The sequence below is a fragment of the Panulirus ornatus genome, chromosome 34 (genome assembly GCF_036320965.1).
Source record: "Panulirus ornatus isolate Po-2019 chromosome 34, ASM3632096v1, whole genome shotgun sequence".
NCBI lineage: Eukaryota > Metazoa > Arthropoda > Malacostraca > Decapoda > Palinuridae > Panulirus > Panulirus ornatus.
Window position 1 is genome coordinate 1,997,821 of NC_092257.1, and position 19,331 is coordinate 2,017,151.

The following is a 19,331-nucleotide window of genomic DNA, read 5'->3' on the forward strand; positions in this document are numbered from 1 at the left end:
CCTGGAAAGGGTGTATGAATTTCAAATTGTCTCATTTATATAAGAACGTTTTGAAATACTGTAGCCTAAGAAAAAATGTACTTGTTTTCGGCGGCAGATGTAAATATCTTAAAGTTCTTGAACACTGTTTTTGAAGGTTTCTTTCGTGCTCTTCTCCATTGCTTCTGAACGATCAATAGGTTTATAAAACACCGGCCAGAGAGCAATGAAAGAGAGCAAAAGAGGAAGCGGTAGAAAATATGTGAAAACAAAAGTGTAAGTTAAAGTTACATGTTCAGGATGTTTACCTGTGGGTCAACGGAAATAATAAAAAAGCTTTGGAGAACTTGTAATATCCCTGAGCAGCGACCAGAGCCTGTAGTTCCAGCCTGCTCTATCGTACGCAGGGTTTAGAGATGGTGTGTACTTTCAGGTTAAAAGTGTAATGTAATTAATGTTGTTAACCATATCTAGGCTTAGATTCATACGGTATTCTGAGCTTTGAAGGCTGCTGACGAGGTAAGGGAAGTGGGGCGGGGCGGAGGGAGAGCTTCCCCTTCTATGGGGTTACATAACCACTTAACACTGGAAATGTTGACCAGGAAACGTGTTGTTTAGAAAGCTTGTTTTCCCTATGATAATCTCTCGATTACGAAATTCACAGAACGTGAACATAAGAATAAACTTAGAATTATGCTTTTATACTGTAACGATTCGTGTGCGCAATGCAGTGCAACAGATGAAAAATAAACTACCTGCTAAAGGAGCATTCTTAACCTTAGTAAACAAGGAAGTACTGACCATTCCCGACCCCGGTTAACGACCCTAAGGGATATAATGGCGTGGGGTTTGACCTGACCTTAAGAGTTAAGGGGTCTCCCATAATTTGAGAGAACCCAGCTAGGTTGTAGTTACTCGTTTATAACAATTAGGCCATAGTTACGCGTTTATAACATGGCTGTTACGTTGATTTCATGTTGTGGGTGTCTCGAGGTGAAAATGAATGCAAAGCTTAACTTATAAATAACTGATTTATGATGACGGTGCTAGGATTAGAGCGGCAGTAGAGTTAGGCAGGAGGAGAAGCAGCTCCGAGTTATTCATACTGGGAGAGGCTGGCCATGTTTATACTCTTAGGTCATGTAACTGTGATGGTGGAGTGAGTGATAACCCCCGCTGGTGTGGTGGTGGTGAGAGCAGGAACCAGGACCACAAGGGTGTGGTCTGCGTAGAGGCTAGGATTCTTTTTTAAATTCCTTTTTTGCCAAGTGTATGGAGTTCATTACTGGCAAGACAATATCTTCTGACCCAGGTCACTTATATGTACTTTTGAAGTAGTGGACTTACACATGTCTAAAAAAAAAAAAAATTGAAGCGATTATTCATACTGTTATATCCTCTCTCTCTCTCTCTCTCTCTCTCTCTCTCTCTCTCTCTCTCTCTCTCTCTCTCTCTCTCTCTCTCTCTCTCTCTCATAAGAGAGATGTGTGGTAATAAAGAGTGTGGTTGAGAGAGCAGAAGAGGGTGTATTGAAATGGTTTGGTCTCATGGAGAGAATGAGTGAGGAAAGATTGACAAAGAGGATATATGTGTCAGGAGTGGAGGGAAAGAGAAGTGGGAGACTAAATTGGAGGTGGAAGGATGGAGTGAAAAATAGTTTGAACAATCGGGGCCTGAACATGCAGGAAGGTAAAAGGCGTGCAAGGAACAGAGTGAATTGGAACGATGTGGTATACCAGGGTCGACGTGCTGCAATGGATTGAACCAGGGCATGTGAAGCATCTGAGGTAAACCATGGAAAGTTTTATGGGGCCTGGATGTGGAAAGGGAGCTGTGGTTTCGGTGCATCATACATGACAGCTAGAGACTGAGTGTGAACGAATGTGGCCTTTGTTGTTTTTTCCTAGCGCTGCCTCGCGCGCTTGCGGGAGAGGGGGTTGTCACTTCATGTGTGGTGGGGTGGCGACGGGAATGAATAAAAGCAGCAAGTATGAATTATGTACATGTGTATATATGTATATATCTGAGTATGTATATATGAGTATACGTTGAAATGTATGGGTATGTATATGTGCGTGTGTGGACGTGTAAGTATATACATGTGTATGTGGGTGGGTTGGGCCATTCTTTCGTCTGTTTCCTTGCGCTATATATATAAGCCATTTCTTGTTAGCAAGGCAGCGTCAAGAACAGATGGTTGAGCCTTAGATGGAAAACTCATCACTTGGCCCCCTTCTCTGTTCTTTCTTTTGTTAAAGTAAAACAGGAAGGGAGAATTTCCAACCCCCCCCCCCTTCCCCTGCTCCCAGTCCCCTTTAGTCGCCTTCTACGACACGTAAGGATTACGTGGGAAGTATTCTCTCTCCCCTCACCCCTCAGAAGTAGCAAGTTAGTTAGGTTTCCTCAGTACCTTTTATGTTGTAATGACCACACTCCCAAGTCATGGTCACATCCCCAGGTCTGCATGATTGCCTTCTCGTAAGAATGTGAGTCATTATGATATATTGAAGACAATATTGGTAATGTGACTCTGGGTTTCACCGAAGACAGTTTTCTCTGAGATGATTGTGTTGCAGAACTGAGGGTTTTTATGTTGTCTTGTTGCACTGGAGGATGGTTGGTTATAACCGCTGTAGTGTGTTAATCACACGTCTTCAGAGGCTTGGTGAACATACAGAACACGTGCAGAAAACCCACGTGAGGCGCTGGGGGTCACGTCCCTAACCTGATCTTTGTCGAAGGGATACGTAGCTGAGGTCAGGTCAGGTTGTGTCAGGTCCCAGGGTGTCATTTCTCACCACCCTACACAGGAGAAGCTTTGCCTCAGATAATCAATAAACTTTGTATGGCTTAACTGGAACGAAGGAAGTCTCTCATCTTGCTAATGTAACTCATATCAATATTTGTCATCAGTGCATGTGTCATGCACCATCCACATGACGATGAAGACATCCAACTTATTTGTCATCAGTGCATGTGTCATGCACCATCCACATGACGATGAAGACATCCAACAACGTAAGACTTGGTGAGAAATTCCATATGTGTTCTTCTGAAACACTTTATTTTTTTTTTTGAGTAAAAAAGACTTCTTGTTTTGGATGAGACATTTTAGTTATTCCAAGAACATACTAATGACATCAGTCGCTATGTATAGTTCATTTCCTCCACCTTATTATCCACATATGGTTTGGTTATTTTGTCTGTGCTTCTGATATCTGTCTACATATTCAGCTCTCAGTTTTAGCTAATAATATCTGCATCTACAACTCTCTCTGTAATCTCATGTTGAAACCGACAGACATTTCTCCATTTCATTTTCCTCTTTAGCTTTTTTGATTTGGAATTATAGTTTAAAATTCATGTGAGTTGACTGTAATACGGCCCACGTCACCCCATACGCCCACCACCTACCTAAGCCGGGGTGATATTCTGTTGAGTAAACATCCACATATCGGCACACGCCCTGTGTGCAGGTGTTGCTGGTGACCTGATAAAAATAAGGTCATCGTACGCTTCGACCTGACAAGACACCACAGCTGCTTTATATCTGTTCTGTATATTAAATTCGCGTTTGGAAATGTGCCACATACAAAGACAGTGATTTTTGTAAGAAATTCTGTGCATTACAGACAATTGGTTTAGATATGATCTTGATATTTCGTGTTAATCAGAAAGCGTTGCCACCACTGTCATAGATGTAATTTGATTGGTTCCCTGTCATTCCATGCGTTAGATGGGGTTGAGGCCAGACGCACTGCTTACAGCCTGTAGTTATCCTCACTATTCACCAAGCATTGCAGGACGGCAGAGTGACCGCTGACGAACGACTGGGGGAACCGTGTCCTCAAACATGGCTGGAAAAAAAAATGTTTGTTATAGATTTCATATAAAAAAGAAATAACTATCATATGTGACAGTGCATTAAAAGATGGCAATGCAATAGATTCTGAGCATTTCTGTGAAGTAATGATAATCATTTCAGACAATAAACTTTCTTCTTGGCTGTAGCGGGGAAAACATGCAAAAACCCAACACATTCTTCGTAATCATTTGTATCTTTTCCTGGCCCAGGGAAGACGCGTGTACATCCCGCTGAAAGATATCATTCATGTTAAATGTGGCTTTCTTCAAACTCTGTAATGCTACATTCTCATAGATTTATTAGTTGTATACATGTGTATGACTGACTGTGTTTATCGTTGAATTTAACTAATGGCTATGGAATATGCATACATACACTTTGCGGCACCAAATTATATTAAAGCCTGGTTTGTCATGTACGATAATCTACGCCTCGAGTACGATAACCTCTTGAGTGCGGTTCAGGGACAACCTGAAACCCGATTCTGTAATCACAGCTTGACTTTACTTATTTTTTTCCTTAGGTTTGTGAATATCCATCTTAGAAGGATCACGCTGGAGTTGTGAAATAATCATTTCTAATACACTGAATCACAAGTTTGGTTATTGGTGGATATGTTAGCCGAGTACTATAAAACAAAGTACAATAACCTCTCAGAGACGAGCGAGCGAAAGTGAACAAAGACAAACATTCCATAATTATGAACTTGGTGTCGATTACCACTCACGACCCTACTCATACTCAAATACAGAGTCATACCCGTTTTTTAAACTACTGACTAGTGCTAGGGCAGTGATAAAGCGTTTTAAATCATTCTCTAAAGCCATGATGATTTCATCGGTGAAAAAAGTAATGACGTGGAGAACAATGCTGTAGGCCACCAGGTGCACGCTCGCTCCCTTGGCGACACGTCAAACACACGGGGAAGGAAGGAAGGAATTCTGTCATGAGTCAAGTTGTACTAAAGTATCAGAAAGCATACCATAAGGTACTTATTCCTATGGTGTCTCACACATGAACATTGGCGGTGTGCTAAAGTACATTTCCTTGTGTTAAATACAAAGCGAATTCTCGTACTCCGTTGCGGTTTTAGCACAAAATGGACATGAATGAAACGGAAACTAAACATGGACATGACTGAAACAGGAACTCAACATGATCATTACTGAAACAGACTAAATCATATTGATATTTCGGTCAACGATCTCAAGAGAGTGTCAGCTCAAATCATATGACCTGACGCTTGTTTTGACCACACTTTGTAAATTCGGTTTCTTAGATTAAGGATTAACTGACTGGTTGGTACTTTGCCATGAGACAAATGCCTGATTTCCTTGTTTATTTATATAAATCAGGGGAATAAAAAGATCCCCTATATTTACAAAGTTGCATGTAATAATATTTTTACTCTAAATATTTAATGAATAGACACGTCAGTACACGAACGAGTGCATCAGGTAACGCAACTCCGGAAATGGTGTCGCTCCACTTCAAGCATGCCTTCTGGTTTTATTTTTCCCGTTGTGTTTATAAATAACTATGCAATGATGACACTTCGCCATATTATCTATTCGTTTTCTGTGAAATTAGTTGGTTCCAATCTGGGTGGGGTACTTCGGTTAGGCTCCTCCCCTCGCAACATCCTTGAGGGAGCGAAAACGGGGAATTCAAGTATTCTTTTTTTCGTTTGTATGTTCATGAGACTGTCCTCTTTACTAATATGATGCAAAAAGAGCAGATTATAATTCTATATATATATTAGCTCATTATATCTTAGAACGACCTTTGTTTTCTATTCCACAGTCAGATATATATGACAGTCAAATGACGTAAAAACACCTTGAACTCTGAACACGTTTGCGCATGCGCCTGATCAGCTGTTGAGCTATAGACGAATAAACCTTTGTTATCAAAATACGCTGTATTGACTCGTTCTTTAAAAGGATTGAATCTGAATCGGTGTAGACCGGAATGTGAAACAAGTTTAAGATGTATATAGGTTCTAAATATGTTATTGTCTATTTAAAGCCCTCTATAAATAATAGATCAGTTACTAAGTCTTATTTGTTTTAGTTTCTTTATGTTGTTAAATTGAGAAGAGATGAGGAAGGCCAGCATAAAGGACGCACAAAAGTTCTGATACGTAAATCGTGAGAAAAACACTTTAAATGTAATGAAGACGCTTGAGACATTGTAACGAAGGCTGTGTGAGGTGTACAGTATGTTGGAGCTTGAGGTTTATCCAGAACAGTCGCTAAGCTCAGAAAAATGGGACTTTGTTTTAGGTGAGTGGCAGTATCCTAAATCACTGATTTCATTCTCATTCCTGAGAGTATGATGTGATTTGTGGACATTTTTAATGGAATCTTACGTGTTTACTCATGAAAGAAACAGTTATGAATGAAAAAGTTGTTGGTAACAAGGATATCATGGATGAATGCCTGAAACATTAGTTCAGAAGTCGGATCCAAGTAACTCGCTCTAATTCCTGCGGACTCTGTAGGGATACGAGGGATAGTGATCGATCAGGATTAAGTTTTCGTATGCATGTTTTCACTAAAAACTCGTTTGTAATCTTTTCTGTAATTGTAACTACCTAAACATTGTTCCTTTGCAGTTTATTCGAGATTTGTTTAATTGTATGGCGTATACGTAGATACGAATGTAATCTCTCGCATATTATAAGACGCAAGACATACATCAATGGATTGAAAATTTGAAGTGATATGTGGTGTCTCTATGTATAAGCTAAGTACAGGGATCAGTATGTTAGCTGAAATACTAATATTTTAGATATTAATTAGAAATTGTTAACAATATAGGAGGACATGGTTCATAAGGAAAATATTGGGTTCAAGTGCAGATTTTTATATTATTGCTTGTTCATCCTTGATTTATTATGTGTATGTTTTTAAGACATCTATGTAAGCTATTAGTATTCATTGCCATTACAGGCACATGTTTATTATACATTGAACACTTGCTCATTTAAATATGTAGTTTAAGGAAGCATGTGTAACTTTTGTCATATCTGTGAAAACAATGTTAGGTAATATGTTTCTATATGAATGATTATAGGCACGCAGGCTTTAGTTTCAAGTAACCTTACTAATCCTGCAATATCATTTCCTCGAAAATGGGTAGGTTATGAAGCAGAGGGAAGATATGGCGTTAATTTAGACTAATAAGTAGGTAAAAGTGAATAACTTTACCTAAGTAGGTGTAAGTAAGTAGGTAAAAGGGAATAACTTTACCTAAGTAGGTGTAAGTAAGTTTGAAAACACTTATTTTGGTAAAATATTAGTATAAGGATATGCATTTATTAATTTACCTGCGTTGATGATAATTATATGAAATGAGAGTCTTCATTACGTGAATAATTTCAGACACTGTTCAATGTTATTTTCATCTGTATGTCATTAGATAAACAAAAGAACTGAAATACTGATTTACCTTCTTGTTGATAGTTTATGATCTAAGCACTCTTTTAAGAAGGTACCCAACTATATTTGAATGATATAATGCATATCTTGAATAGGTGGGTAGTTAAAGCAGACACATAGTCATATAAAAATGTTCTAAAAAGAGTCAGATTTAAAGGGACTTTCTTGGTCTTAAGGCATGACAAACATATAGGAGGGATTGCATTGTGTATCCTAAAACATACCGTACATTAATAGGAATATATACTGTGAAATGAAGTTGATATGCTGTGAAATGTTTTTAGTGTAATTTATGATGGAGCTCCTTATTTATAAAGGCCCAGATTTCCAAGCAAAGGGAATATTATGTGATTATATGCTTTGACAAGGTATGATTATTAAGTACAAAATAAAAGAATATTGTTGAAATGATAATAAGAAAGTGAACTAAACTCATGATATTTTGTTATGAGAACAAAGAAGAAAAAACAAAAAAGATACGGAAAGTCCATGACATCATGCTTGAAATTTGACTAATCATTGTAAACCCTTATGCTTGTGCCTTCATCACTGAAAAAAATTGCTTGTCCTTTTCAGCCAGCACCTTTCCTCTCCTCTATCAGAAAGCAATTCATTTATATCTATATTTATTTATTATACTTTATCGCTGTCTCCCACATTAGCGAGGTAGCACAAGGAAACAGATGAAAGAATGGCCCAACCCACCCACATACACATATATGTACATACACGTCTAGACACGCATATATACATACCTATACATCTCAACGTATACATATGTATACACACACAGACATATACATATATACACATGTACATAATTCATACTGTCTGCCCTTATTAATTCTCGTCACCACCCCACCACACATGAAATAACAACTTCCTCCCCCTGCATGTGCGCGAGGTAGCGCTAGGAAAAGACAACAAAGGCCACTTTCGTTCACACTCGGTCTCTAGCTGTCATGTGTAATGCACTGAAACCACTGCTCCCTTTCCACATCCAGGCCCCACAAAACTTTCCATGGTAAACCAGACGCTTCACATGCCCTGGCTCAATCCATTGACAGCACGTCGACCCCGGTATACCACATCGTTCCAATTCACTCTATTCCTTGCACACCTTTCACTCTCCTGCGTGTGTATGTGGGTGGATTGGGCCATTCTTTCATCTGTTTCCTTGTGCTACCTAGCTAACGCAGGAGACAGCGACAAAGTATAATAAATAAATATGAATAGATAATATATATTTATATATATAATACAAACCTCCAACAGCCTGTGCCACAGGCAGGAATGCTACCGCTAGGCTATGGGCCTAGCATTCCCACCTGTGCACAGGGGTCTCTGGTTCGATCCTGGCTGTTGGAGGTTTGTATGTTGTAAGAAGGTGCGCGTTCATATGCACTTTATTCGTATTTTTATATATATGTATATATATACATATACATATATACATACATACATACAAATATAGTGCACATGAATGCACACTTCCATATAATATTATGGAAAGATGAAATATCAGACACAGTTAATCACATAAAGTGATTTTACTTGAAAAGCTTTAATCAAAAATTGAAAAGAAGTGCCAGAATTCTTTTTCCTCCATTTAAGAATGTAAGAACTGTAGAGAGCCATAAGCCTTCAAAACAGCTCCTAGATTTTATATTGAGAAAGAATGTGAGAGTAAGTGGTTATATTAGTGAATTTGCAGCTCAGTAAAATATGGAAAACCCAGGGAAATAATTATTTGATTATAAAACCCCAGGAAACCATTTATAGGTATCCTGCAGCTTGCTTCATGGCTGCACTCTACTCGGGAGCAGAGAAATACTAGACTCCCTTACAGCAAAAAGGTCCTTCACAAGATTGTACTGCACTCCCTTCCATTTATAATGATACAGACCTGTCAAGGGTACCACAGTACTTGCTGTGCAGCCACCAGTAGGCGGAGCTCAGCGGAAACATGATGATGGATATATAACTTTTCAACTGTACAATGCCGGGACTCTATTAATGGGGCTCAAACAGCTTTAAGGCACATCAGTTAGAAGCAAGGAAATGATAGTTTCCTTTCAAGCAAGAAGTCCTCAGTAAGTGTACTTTTCACAGACAGTCATAAAACCTCACTGGTGCTTTACCCATATGCGGGCTGAGTCAGATAATGCATAATATATAATATATATATATATATATATATATATATATATATAAGAGAATGAGTGAGGAAAGATTGACCAAGAGGATATATGTGTCGGAGGTGGAGGGAACGAGGAGAAGAGGGAGACCAAATGGAGGTGGAAAGATGGAGTGAAAAAGATTTTGTGTGATCGGGGCCTGAACATGCAGGAGGGTGAAAGGAGGGCAAGGAATAGAGTAAATTGGAGCGATGTGGGATGTCTGATCATTATCTTGTGGAGGCTAAGGTGAAGATTTGTATGGGTTTTCAGAAAAGAAGAGTGAATGTTGGGGTGAAGAGGGTGGTGAGAGTAAGTGAGCTTGGGAAGGAGACTTGTGTGAGGAAGTACCAGGAGAGACTGAGTACAGAATGGAAAAAGGTGAGAACAATGGAAGTAAGGGGAGTGGGGGAGGAATGGGATGTATTTAGGGAATCAGTGATGGATTGCACAAAAGATGCTTGTGGCATGAGAAGAGTGGGAGGTGGGTTGATTAGAAAGGGTGGTGAGTGGTGGGATGAAGAAGTAAGAGTATTAGTGAAAGAGAAGAGAGAGGCATTTGGACGATTTTTGCAGGGACAAAATGCTATTGAGTGGGAGACGTATAAAAGAAAGAGACAGGAGGTCAAGAGAAAGGTGCAAGAGGTGAAAAAAAGGGCAAATGAGAGTTGGGGTGAGAGAGTATCATTAAATTTTAGGGAGAATAAAAAGATGTTCTGGAAGGAGGTAAATAAAGTGCGTAAGACAAGGGAGCAAATGGGAACTTCAGTGAAGGGCGCAAATGGGGAGGTGATAACAAGTAGTGGTGATGTGAGAAGGAGATGGAGTGAGTATTTTGAAGGTTTGTTGAATGTGTTTGATGATAGAGTGGCAGATATAGGGTGTTTTGGTCGAGGTGGTGTGCAAAGTGAGAGGGTTAGGGAAAATGATTTGGTAAACAGAGAAGAGGTAGTAAAAGCTTTGCGGAAGATGAAAGCCGGCAAGGCAGCGGGTTTGGATGGTATTGCAGTGGAATTTATTAAAAAAGGGGGTGACTGTATTGTTGACTGGTTGGTAAGGTTATTTAATGTATGTATGACTCATGGTGAGGTGCCTGAGGATTGGCGGAATGCGTGCATAGTGCCATTGTACAAAGGCAAAGGGGATAAGAGTGAGTGCTCAAATTACAGAGGTATAAGTTTGTTGAGTATTCCTGGTAAATTATATGGGAGGGTATTGATTGAGAGGGTGAAGGCATGTACAGAGCATCAGATTGGGGAAGAGCAGTGTGGTTTCAGAAGTGGTAGAGGATGTGTGGATCAGGTGTTTGCTTTGAAGAATGTATGTGAGAAATACTTAGAAAAGCAAATGGATTTGTATGTAGCATTTATGGATCTGGAGAAGGCATATGATAGAGTTGATAGAGATGCTCTGTGGAAGGTATTAAGAATATATGGTGTGGGAGGCAAGTTGTTAGAAGCAGTGAAAAGTTTTTATCGAGGATGTAAGGCATGTGTACGTGTAGGAAGAGAGGAAAGTGATTGGTTCTCAGTGAATGTAGGTTTGCGGCAGGGGTGTGTGATGTCTCCATGGTTGTTTAATTTGTTTATGGATGGGGTTGTTAGGGAGGTGAATGCAAGAGTTTTGGAAAGAGGGGCAAGTATGAAGTCTGTTGGGGATGAGAGAGCTTGGGAAGTGAGTCAGTTGTTGTTCGCTGATGATACAGCGCTGGTGGCTGATTCATGTGAGAAACTGCAGAAGCTGGTGACTGAGTTTGGTAAAGTGTGTGAAAGAAGAAAGTTAAGAGTAAATGTGAATAAGAGCAAGGTTATTAGGTACAGTAGGGTTGAGGGTCAAGTCAATTGGGAGGTGAGTTTGAATGGAGAAAAACTGGAGGAAGTGAAGTGTTTTAGATATCTGGGAGTGGATCTGGCAGCGGATGGAACCATGGAAGCGGAAGTGGATCATAGGGTGGGGGAGGGGGCGAAAATTCTGGGAGCCTTGAAGAATGTGTGGAAGTCGAGAACATTATCTCGGAAAGCAAAAATGGGTATGTTTGAAGGAATAGTGGTTCCAACAATGTTGTATGGTTGCGAGGCGTGGGCTATGGATAGAGTTGTGCGCAGGAGGATGGATGTGCTGGAAATGAGATGTTTGAGGACAATGTGTGGTGTGAGGTGGTTTGATCGAGTAAGTAACGTAAGGGTAAGAGAGATGTGTGGAAATAAAAAGAGCGTGGTTGAGAGAGCAGAAGAGGGTGTTTTGAAATGGTTTGGGCACATGGAGAGAATGAGTGAGGAAAGATTGACCAAGAGGATATATGTGTCGGAGGTGGAGGGAACGAGGAGAAGAGGGAGACCAAATTGGAGGTGGAAAGATGGAGTGAAAAAGATTTTGTGTGATCGGGGCCTGAACATGCAGGAGGGTGAAAGGAGGGCAAGGAATAGAGTGAATTGGAGCGATGTGGTATACCGGGGTTGACGTGCTGTCAGTGGATTGAATCAAGGCATGTGAAGCGTCTGGGGTAAACCATGGAAAGCTGTGTAGGTATGTATATTTGCGTGTGTGGACGTATGTATATACATGTGTATGGGGGGGGGTTGGGCCATTTCTTTCGTCTGTTTCCTTGCGCTACCTCGCAAACGCGGGAGACAGCGACAAAGTAAAAAAAAAAAAAAATATATATATATATATATATATATATATATATATATATATATATATATATATATATATATATATATATATATTGTCTTTTTCTTTCTTTTACGCTGTTCCTCGTTTTACAAGGGCAAAAAACTGGAACTTCACGTCAGCTGCCCATTTTACCCCCGCCCTTAACTATGCCTTGATTCTACGTTAAGAACAGAGGACTGGGCCTTTGGGGAATACCCCCACCCGGCCCAATTCTCTGTTCCTTCTTTTAGAAAATTAAAAAAAAACGAGAGGGGAGGATTTCCAGCCCCCAGCTCCCTCCCCTTTTAGTCGCCTTCTACGACACGCAGGGAATACGTGGGAAGTATTCTTAATCCCCTATCCCCAGTATAATAAAAAATATAAAAATATATATATATATATGCCCTCCTTTCACCCTCCTGCATGTTCAGGCCCCGATCACACAAAATCTTTTTCACTCCATCTTTCCACCTCCAATTTGGTCTCCCTCTTCTCCTCGTTCCCTCCACCTCCGACACATATATCCTCTTGGTCAATCTTTCCTCACTCATTCTCTCCATGTGCCCAAACCACTTCAAAACACCCTCTTCTGCTCTCTCAACCACGCTCTTTTTATTTCCACACATCTCTCTTACCCTTACGTTACTCACTTGATCAAACCACCTCACACCACACATTGTCCTCAAACATCTCATTTCCAGCACATCCATCCTCCTGCGCACAACTCTATCCATAGCCCACGCCTCGCAACCATACAACATTGTTGGAACCACTATTCCTTCAAACATACCCATTTTTGCTTTCCGAGATAATGTTCTCGACTTCCACACATTCTTCAAGGCCCCCAGAATTTTTGCCCCCTCCCCACCCTATGATCCACTTCCGCTTCCATGTTTCCATCCGCTGCCAGATCCACTCCCAGATACCTAAAACACTTCACTTCCTCCAGTTTTTCTCCATTCAAACTCACCTCCCAACTGACTTGACCCTCAACCCTACTCTACCTAATAACCTTGCTCTTATTCACATTTACTCTTAACTTTCTTCTTCCACACACTTTACCAAACTCAGTCACCAGCTTCTGCAGTTTCTCACATGAATCAGCCACCAGCGCTGTATCATCAGCGAACAACAACTGACTCACTTCCCAAGCTCTCTCATCCCCAACAGACTTCATACTTGCCCCTCTTTCCAAAACTCTTGCAATTTTTTTTTTTTGCCGCTGTCTCCCGCGTTTGCGAGGTAGCGCGAGGAAACAGACGAAAGAAATGGCCCAACCCACCCCCATACACATGTATATACATACGTCCACACACGCAAATATACATACCTACACAGCTTTCCATGGTTTACCCCAGACGCTTCACATGCCCTGATTCAACCCACTGACAGCACGTCAACCCCGGTATACCACATCGATCCAATTCACTCTATTCCTTGCCTTCCTTTCACCCTCCTGCATGTTCAGGCCCCTGATCACACAAAATCTTTTTCGCTCCATCTTTTCACCTCCAATTTGGTCTCCCACTCCATCTTTCCACCTCCAATTTGGTCTCCCACTTCTCTCGTTCCCTCCACCTCCGAGACATATATCCTCTTGGTCAATCTTTCCTCACTCATTCTCTCCATGTGACCAAACCATTTCAAAACACCCTCTTCTGCCCTCTCAACCACGCTCTTTTTATTTCCACACATCTCTCTCACCCTTACGTTACTTACTCGATCAAACCACCTCACACCACACATTGTCCTCAAACATCTCATTTCCAGCACATCCATCCTCCTGCGCACAACTCTATCCATAGCCCACGCCTCGCAACCATACAACATTGTTGGAACCACTATTCCTTCAAACATACCTATTTTTGCTTTCCGAGATAATGTTCTCGACTTCCACACATTCTTCAAGGCTCCCAGAATTTTTGCCCCTCCCCCACCCTATGATCCACTTCCGCCTCCATGGTTCCATCCGCTGCCAGATCCACTCGCAGATTTCTAAGACACTTTACTTCCTCCAGTTTTTCTCCATTCAAACTTACCTCCCAATTGACTTGACCCCCAACCCTACTGTACCTAATAACCTTGCTCTTATTCACATTTACTCTTAACTTTCTTTTTTCACACACTTTACCAAACTCAGTCACCAGCTTCTGCAGTTTCTCACATGAATCAACCACCAGCGCTGTATCATCAGCGAACAACAACTGACTCACTTCCCAAGCTCTCTCATCCCCAACAGACTTCATACTTGCCCCTCTTTCCAAAACTCTTGCATTCACCTCCCTAACAATCCCATCCATAAACAAATTAAACAACCATGGAGACATCACACACCCCTGCCGCAAACCTACATTCACTGAGAACCAATCACTTTCCTCTCTTCCTACACGTACACATGCCTTAAATCCTCGATAAAAACTTTTCACTGCTTCTAACAACTTGCCTCCCACACCATATATTCTTAATACCTTCCACAGAGCATCTCTATCAACTCTATCATATGCCTTCTCCAGATCCATAAATGCTACATACAAATCCATTTGCTTTTCTAAGTATTTCTCACATACATTCTTCAAAGCAAACACCTGATCCACACATCCTATACCACTTCTGAAACCACACTGCTCTTCCCCAATCTGATGCTCTGTACATGCCTTCACCCTCTCAATCAATACCCTCCCATACAATTTACCAGGAATACTCAACAAACTTATACCTCTGTAATTTGAGCACTCACTCTTATCCCCTTTGCCCTTGTGCAATGGCACTATGCACGCATTCCACCAATCCTCAGGCACCTCACCATGAGTCATACATACATTAAATAACCTTACCAACCAGTCAACAATACAGTCACCCCCTTTAATAAATTCCTGTGGAATATCATCCAAACCTGCTGCCTTGCCGGCTTTCATCTTCCGCAAAGCTTTACTACCTCTATATATATATATATATATATATATATATATATATATATATATATATATATAATCCCTGGGGATAGGGGATTAAGAATACTTCCCACGTATTCCCTGCGTGTCGTAGAAGGCGACTAAAAGGGGTGGGAGCGGGGGGCTGGAAATCCTCCCCTCTCGTTTTTTTTTTTTTTTTAATTTTCCAAAAGACGGAACAGAGAAGGGGGCCAGGTGAGGGTATTCCCTCAAAGGCCCAGTCCTCTGTTCTTAATGCTACCTCGCTAACGCGGGAAATGGCGAATAGTTTAAAAGAAAAAAAAATATATATATATATATATATATATATATATATATATATATTTCTTTCTTTCAAACTATTCGCCATTTTCCGCGTTAGCAAGGTAGTGTTAAGAACAGAGGACTGGGCCTCTGAGGGAATATCCTCACCTGGCCTCGTTCTCTGTTCCTTCTTTTGGAAAATTAAAAAAAACGAGAGGGGAGGATTTCCAGCCTCCCACTCCCTTCCCTTTTAGTCGCCTTCTACAACATGCAGGGAATACGTGGGAAGTATTCTTTCTCCCCTATCCCCAGGGGTGTCTAAATGTGTGTGGATGTAACCAAGATGAGAAAAAAGGAGAGATAGGTAGTATGTTTAAGGAAAGGAACCTGGATGTTTTGGCTCTGAGTGAAACGAAGCTCTAGGGTAAAGGGGAAGAGTGGTTTGGGAATGTCTTGGGAGTAAAGTCAGGGGTTAGTGAGAGGACAAGAGCAAGGGAGGAGTAGCACTACTCCTGAATCAGGAGTTGTGGGAGTATGTGATAGAGTGTAAGAAAGTAAATTCTAGATTGATATGGGTAAAACTGAAAGTTGATGGAGAGAGGTGGGTGATTATTGGTGCATATGCACCTGGGCATGAGAAGAAAGATCATGAGAGGCAAGTGTTTTGGGAGCAGCTGAATGAGTGTGTTAGTGGTTTTGATGCACAAGACCGGGTTATAGTGATGGGTGATTTGAATGCAAAAGTGAGTAATGTGGCAGTTGAGGGAATAATTGGTATACATGGAGTGTTCAGTGTTGTAAATGGAAATGGTGAAGAGCATGTAGATTTATGTGCTGAAAAAGGACTGGTGATTGGGAATACCTGGTTTAAAAAGCGAGATATACATAAGTATACGTATGTAAGTAGGAGAGATGGCCAGAGAGCGTTATTGGATTACGTGTTAATTGATAGACGCACGAAAGAGAGACTTTTGGATGTTAATGTGCTGAGAGGTGCAACTGGAGGCGAAGGTGAAGATTTGTGGGGGTTTTCAGAAAAGAAGAGAGAATGTTGGGGTGAAGAGAGTGGTGAGAGTAAGTGAGCTTGGGAAGGTGACTTGTGTGAGGAAGTACCAGGAGAGACTGAGTACAGAATGGAAAAAGGTGAGAACAAAGGAGGTAAGGGGAGTGGGGGAGGAATGGGATGTATTTAGGGAAGCAGTGATGGCTTGCGCAAAAGGTGCTTGTGGCATGAGGAGCGTGGGAGGTGGGTTGATTAGAAAAGGTAGTGAGTGGTGGGATGAAGAAATAAGATTATTAGTGAAAGAGAAGAGAGAGGCATTTGGACGACTTTTGCAGGGAAAAAATTCAAATGAGTGAGAGAGGTATAAAAGAAAGAGGCAGGAGGTCAAGAGAAAGGTGCAAGAGGTGAAAAAGAGGGCAAATGAGAGTTGGGGTGAGAGAGTATCATTAAATTTCAGGGAGAATAAAAAGATGTTTTGGAAGGAGTTAAATAAAGTGCGTAAGACAAGGGAGCAAATGGGAACTTCAGTGAAGGGGGCTAATGGGGAGATGATAACAAGTAGTGGTGATGTGAGAAGGAGATGGAGTGAGTATTTTGAAGGTTTGTTGAATGTGTTTGATGATAGGGTGGCAGATATAGGGTGTTTTGGTCGAGGTGGTGTGCAAAGTGAGAGGGTTAGGGAAAATGATTTGGTAAATAGAAAAAGAGGTAGTAAAAGCTTTATGGAAGATGAAAGCCGGCAAGGCAGCAGGGTTTGGATGGTATTGCAGTGGAATTTATTAAAAAAGGGGGTGACTGTATTGTTGACTGGTTGGTAAGGTTATTTAATGTAAGTATGATTCATGGTGAGGTGCCTGAGGATTGGCGGAATGCTTGCATAGTGCCATTTTACAAAGGCAAAGAGGATAAGAGTGAGTGCTCAAATTACAGAGGTATGTGTTTGTTGAGTATTCTGGTAAATTATATGGGAGGGTATTGATTGAGAGGGTGAAGGCATGTACAGAGCATCAGATTGGGGAAGAGCAGTGTGGTTTCAGAAGTGGTAGAGGATGTGTGGATCAGGTGTTTGCTTTGAAGAATGTATGTGAGAAACACTTAGAAAAACAAATGGATTTGTATGTAGCATTTATGGATCTGGAGAAGGCATATGATAGAGTTGATAGAGATGCTCTGTGGAAGGTTTTAAGAATATATGGTGTGGGAGGCAAGTTGTTAGAAGCGGTGAAAAGTTTTTATCGAGGATGTAAGGCATGTGTACGTGTAGGAAGAGAGGAAAGTGATTGGTTCTTAGTGAATGTAGGTTTGCGGCAGGGGTGTGTGATGTCTCCATGGCTGTTTAATTTGTTTATGGATGGGGTTGTTAGGGAGGTGAATGCAAGAGTTTTGGAAAGAGGGGCAAGTATGAAGTCTGTTGGGGATGAGAGAGCTTGGGAAGTGAGTCAGTTGTTGTTCGCTGATGATACAGCGCTGGTGGCTGATTCATGTGAGAAACTGCAGAAGCTGGTGACTGAGTTTGGTAAAGTGTGTGAAAGAAGAAAGTTAAGAGTAAATGTGAATAAGAGCAAGGTTATTAGGTACAGTAGGGTTGAGGGTCAAGTCAATTGGGAGGTAAGTTTGAATGGAGAAAAACTGGAGGAAGTAAAGTGTTTTAGATATCTGGGAGTGGATCTGGCAGCGGATGGAACCATGGAAGCAGAAGTGAATCATAGGGTGGGGGAGGGGGCGAAAATTCTGGGAGCCTTGAAGAATGTGTGGAAGTCAAGAACATTATCTCGGAAAGCAAAAATGGGTATGTTTGAAGGAATAGTGGTTCCAACAATGTTGTATGGTTGCGAGGCGTGGGCTATGGATAGAGTTGTGCGCAGGAGGGTGGATGTGCTGGAAATGAGATGTTTGAGGACAATATGTGGTGTGAGGTGGTTTGATCGAGTAAGTAATGTAAGGGTAAGAGAGATGTGTGGAAATAAAAAGAGTGTGGTTGAGAGAGCAGAAGAGGGTGTTTTGAAATGGTTTGGTCACATGGAGAGAATGAGTGAGGAAAGATTGACCAAGAGGATATATGTGTCGGAGGTGGAGGGAACGAGGAGAAGTGGGAGACCAAATTGGAGGTGGAAAGATGGAGTGAAAAAGATTTTGTGTGATCGGGGCCTGAACATGCAGGAGGATGAAAGGCGTGCAAGGAATAGAGTGAATTGGAACGATGTGGTATACCGGGGTCGACGTGCTGTCAATGGATTGAACCAGGCCATGTGAAGCGTCTGGGGTAAATCATGGAAAGTTGTGTGGTGCCTGGATGTGGAAAGGGAGCTGTGTTTTCGGTGCATTATTACATGACAGCTAGAGACTGAGTGTGAAAGAATGGGGCCTTAGTTGTCTTTTCCTAGCGCTACCTCGCACACATGAGGGGGGAGGGGGTTGTTATTCCATGTGTGGCGAGGTGGCGATGGGAACAAATAAATGCAGACAGTATGAATTATGTACATGTGTATATATGTATATGTCTGTGTGTGTATATATATGTGTACATTGAGATGTATAGGTATGTATATTTGCGTGTGTGGACGTGTATGTTGTATGTATATACATATTTATGTGGGCGGGTTGGGCCACTCTTTTGTCTGTTTCCTTGCGCTACCTCGCTAACGCGGGAGACAGCGACAAAGCAAAATAAATAATAAATAAATAAAAATATATATATATTTGGATGGTATTGCAGTGGAATTTATTAAAAAAGGGGGTGACTGTATTGTTGACTGGTTGGTAAGGTTATTTAATGTATGTATGACTCATGGTGAGGTGCCTGAGGATTGGCGGAATGCGTGCATAGTGCCATTGTACAAAGGCAAAGAGGATAAGAGTGAGTGCTCAAATTACAGAGGTATAAGTTTGTTGAGTATTCCTGGTAAATTATATGGGAGGATATTGATTGAGAGGGTGAAGGCATGTACAGAGCATCAGATTGGGGAAGAGCAGTGTGGTTTCAGAAGTGGTAAAGGATGTGTGGATCAGGTGTTT

The 19,331-nt window shown here is 41.2% G+C and overlaps 1 protein-coding gene across 3 annotated transcripts in view; it reads left to right on the plus strand.

Annotated features, from left to right (window-relative positions):
- The first annotated feature begins 5,924 nt into the window (after positions 1–5,924).
- LOC139759758 (PHAF1 protein CG7083) overlaps positions 5,925–19,331 on the plus strand; it is a 52,268-nt gene continuing 38,861 nt past the window's right edge. For 2 of the 3 annotated variants that reach the window (XM_071682201.1, XM_071682202.1), the window contains exon 1: positions 5,926–6,129. In XM_071682201.1, coding sequence (XP_071538302.1) covers positions 6,066–6,129 — 64 coding nt within the window. In that variant the 5' untranslated portion in view covers positions 5,926–6,065. Of the gene's footprint in view, positions 6,130–19,331 lie in introns of all 3 variants that reach the window. The other variant, XM_071682203.1, reaches the window with a different exon arrangement.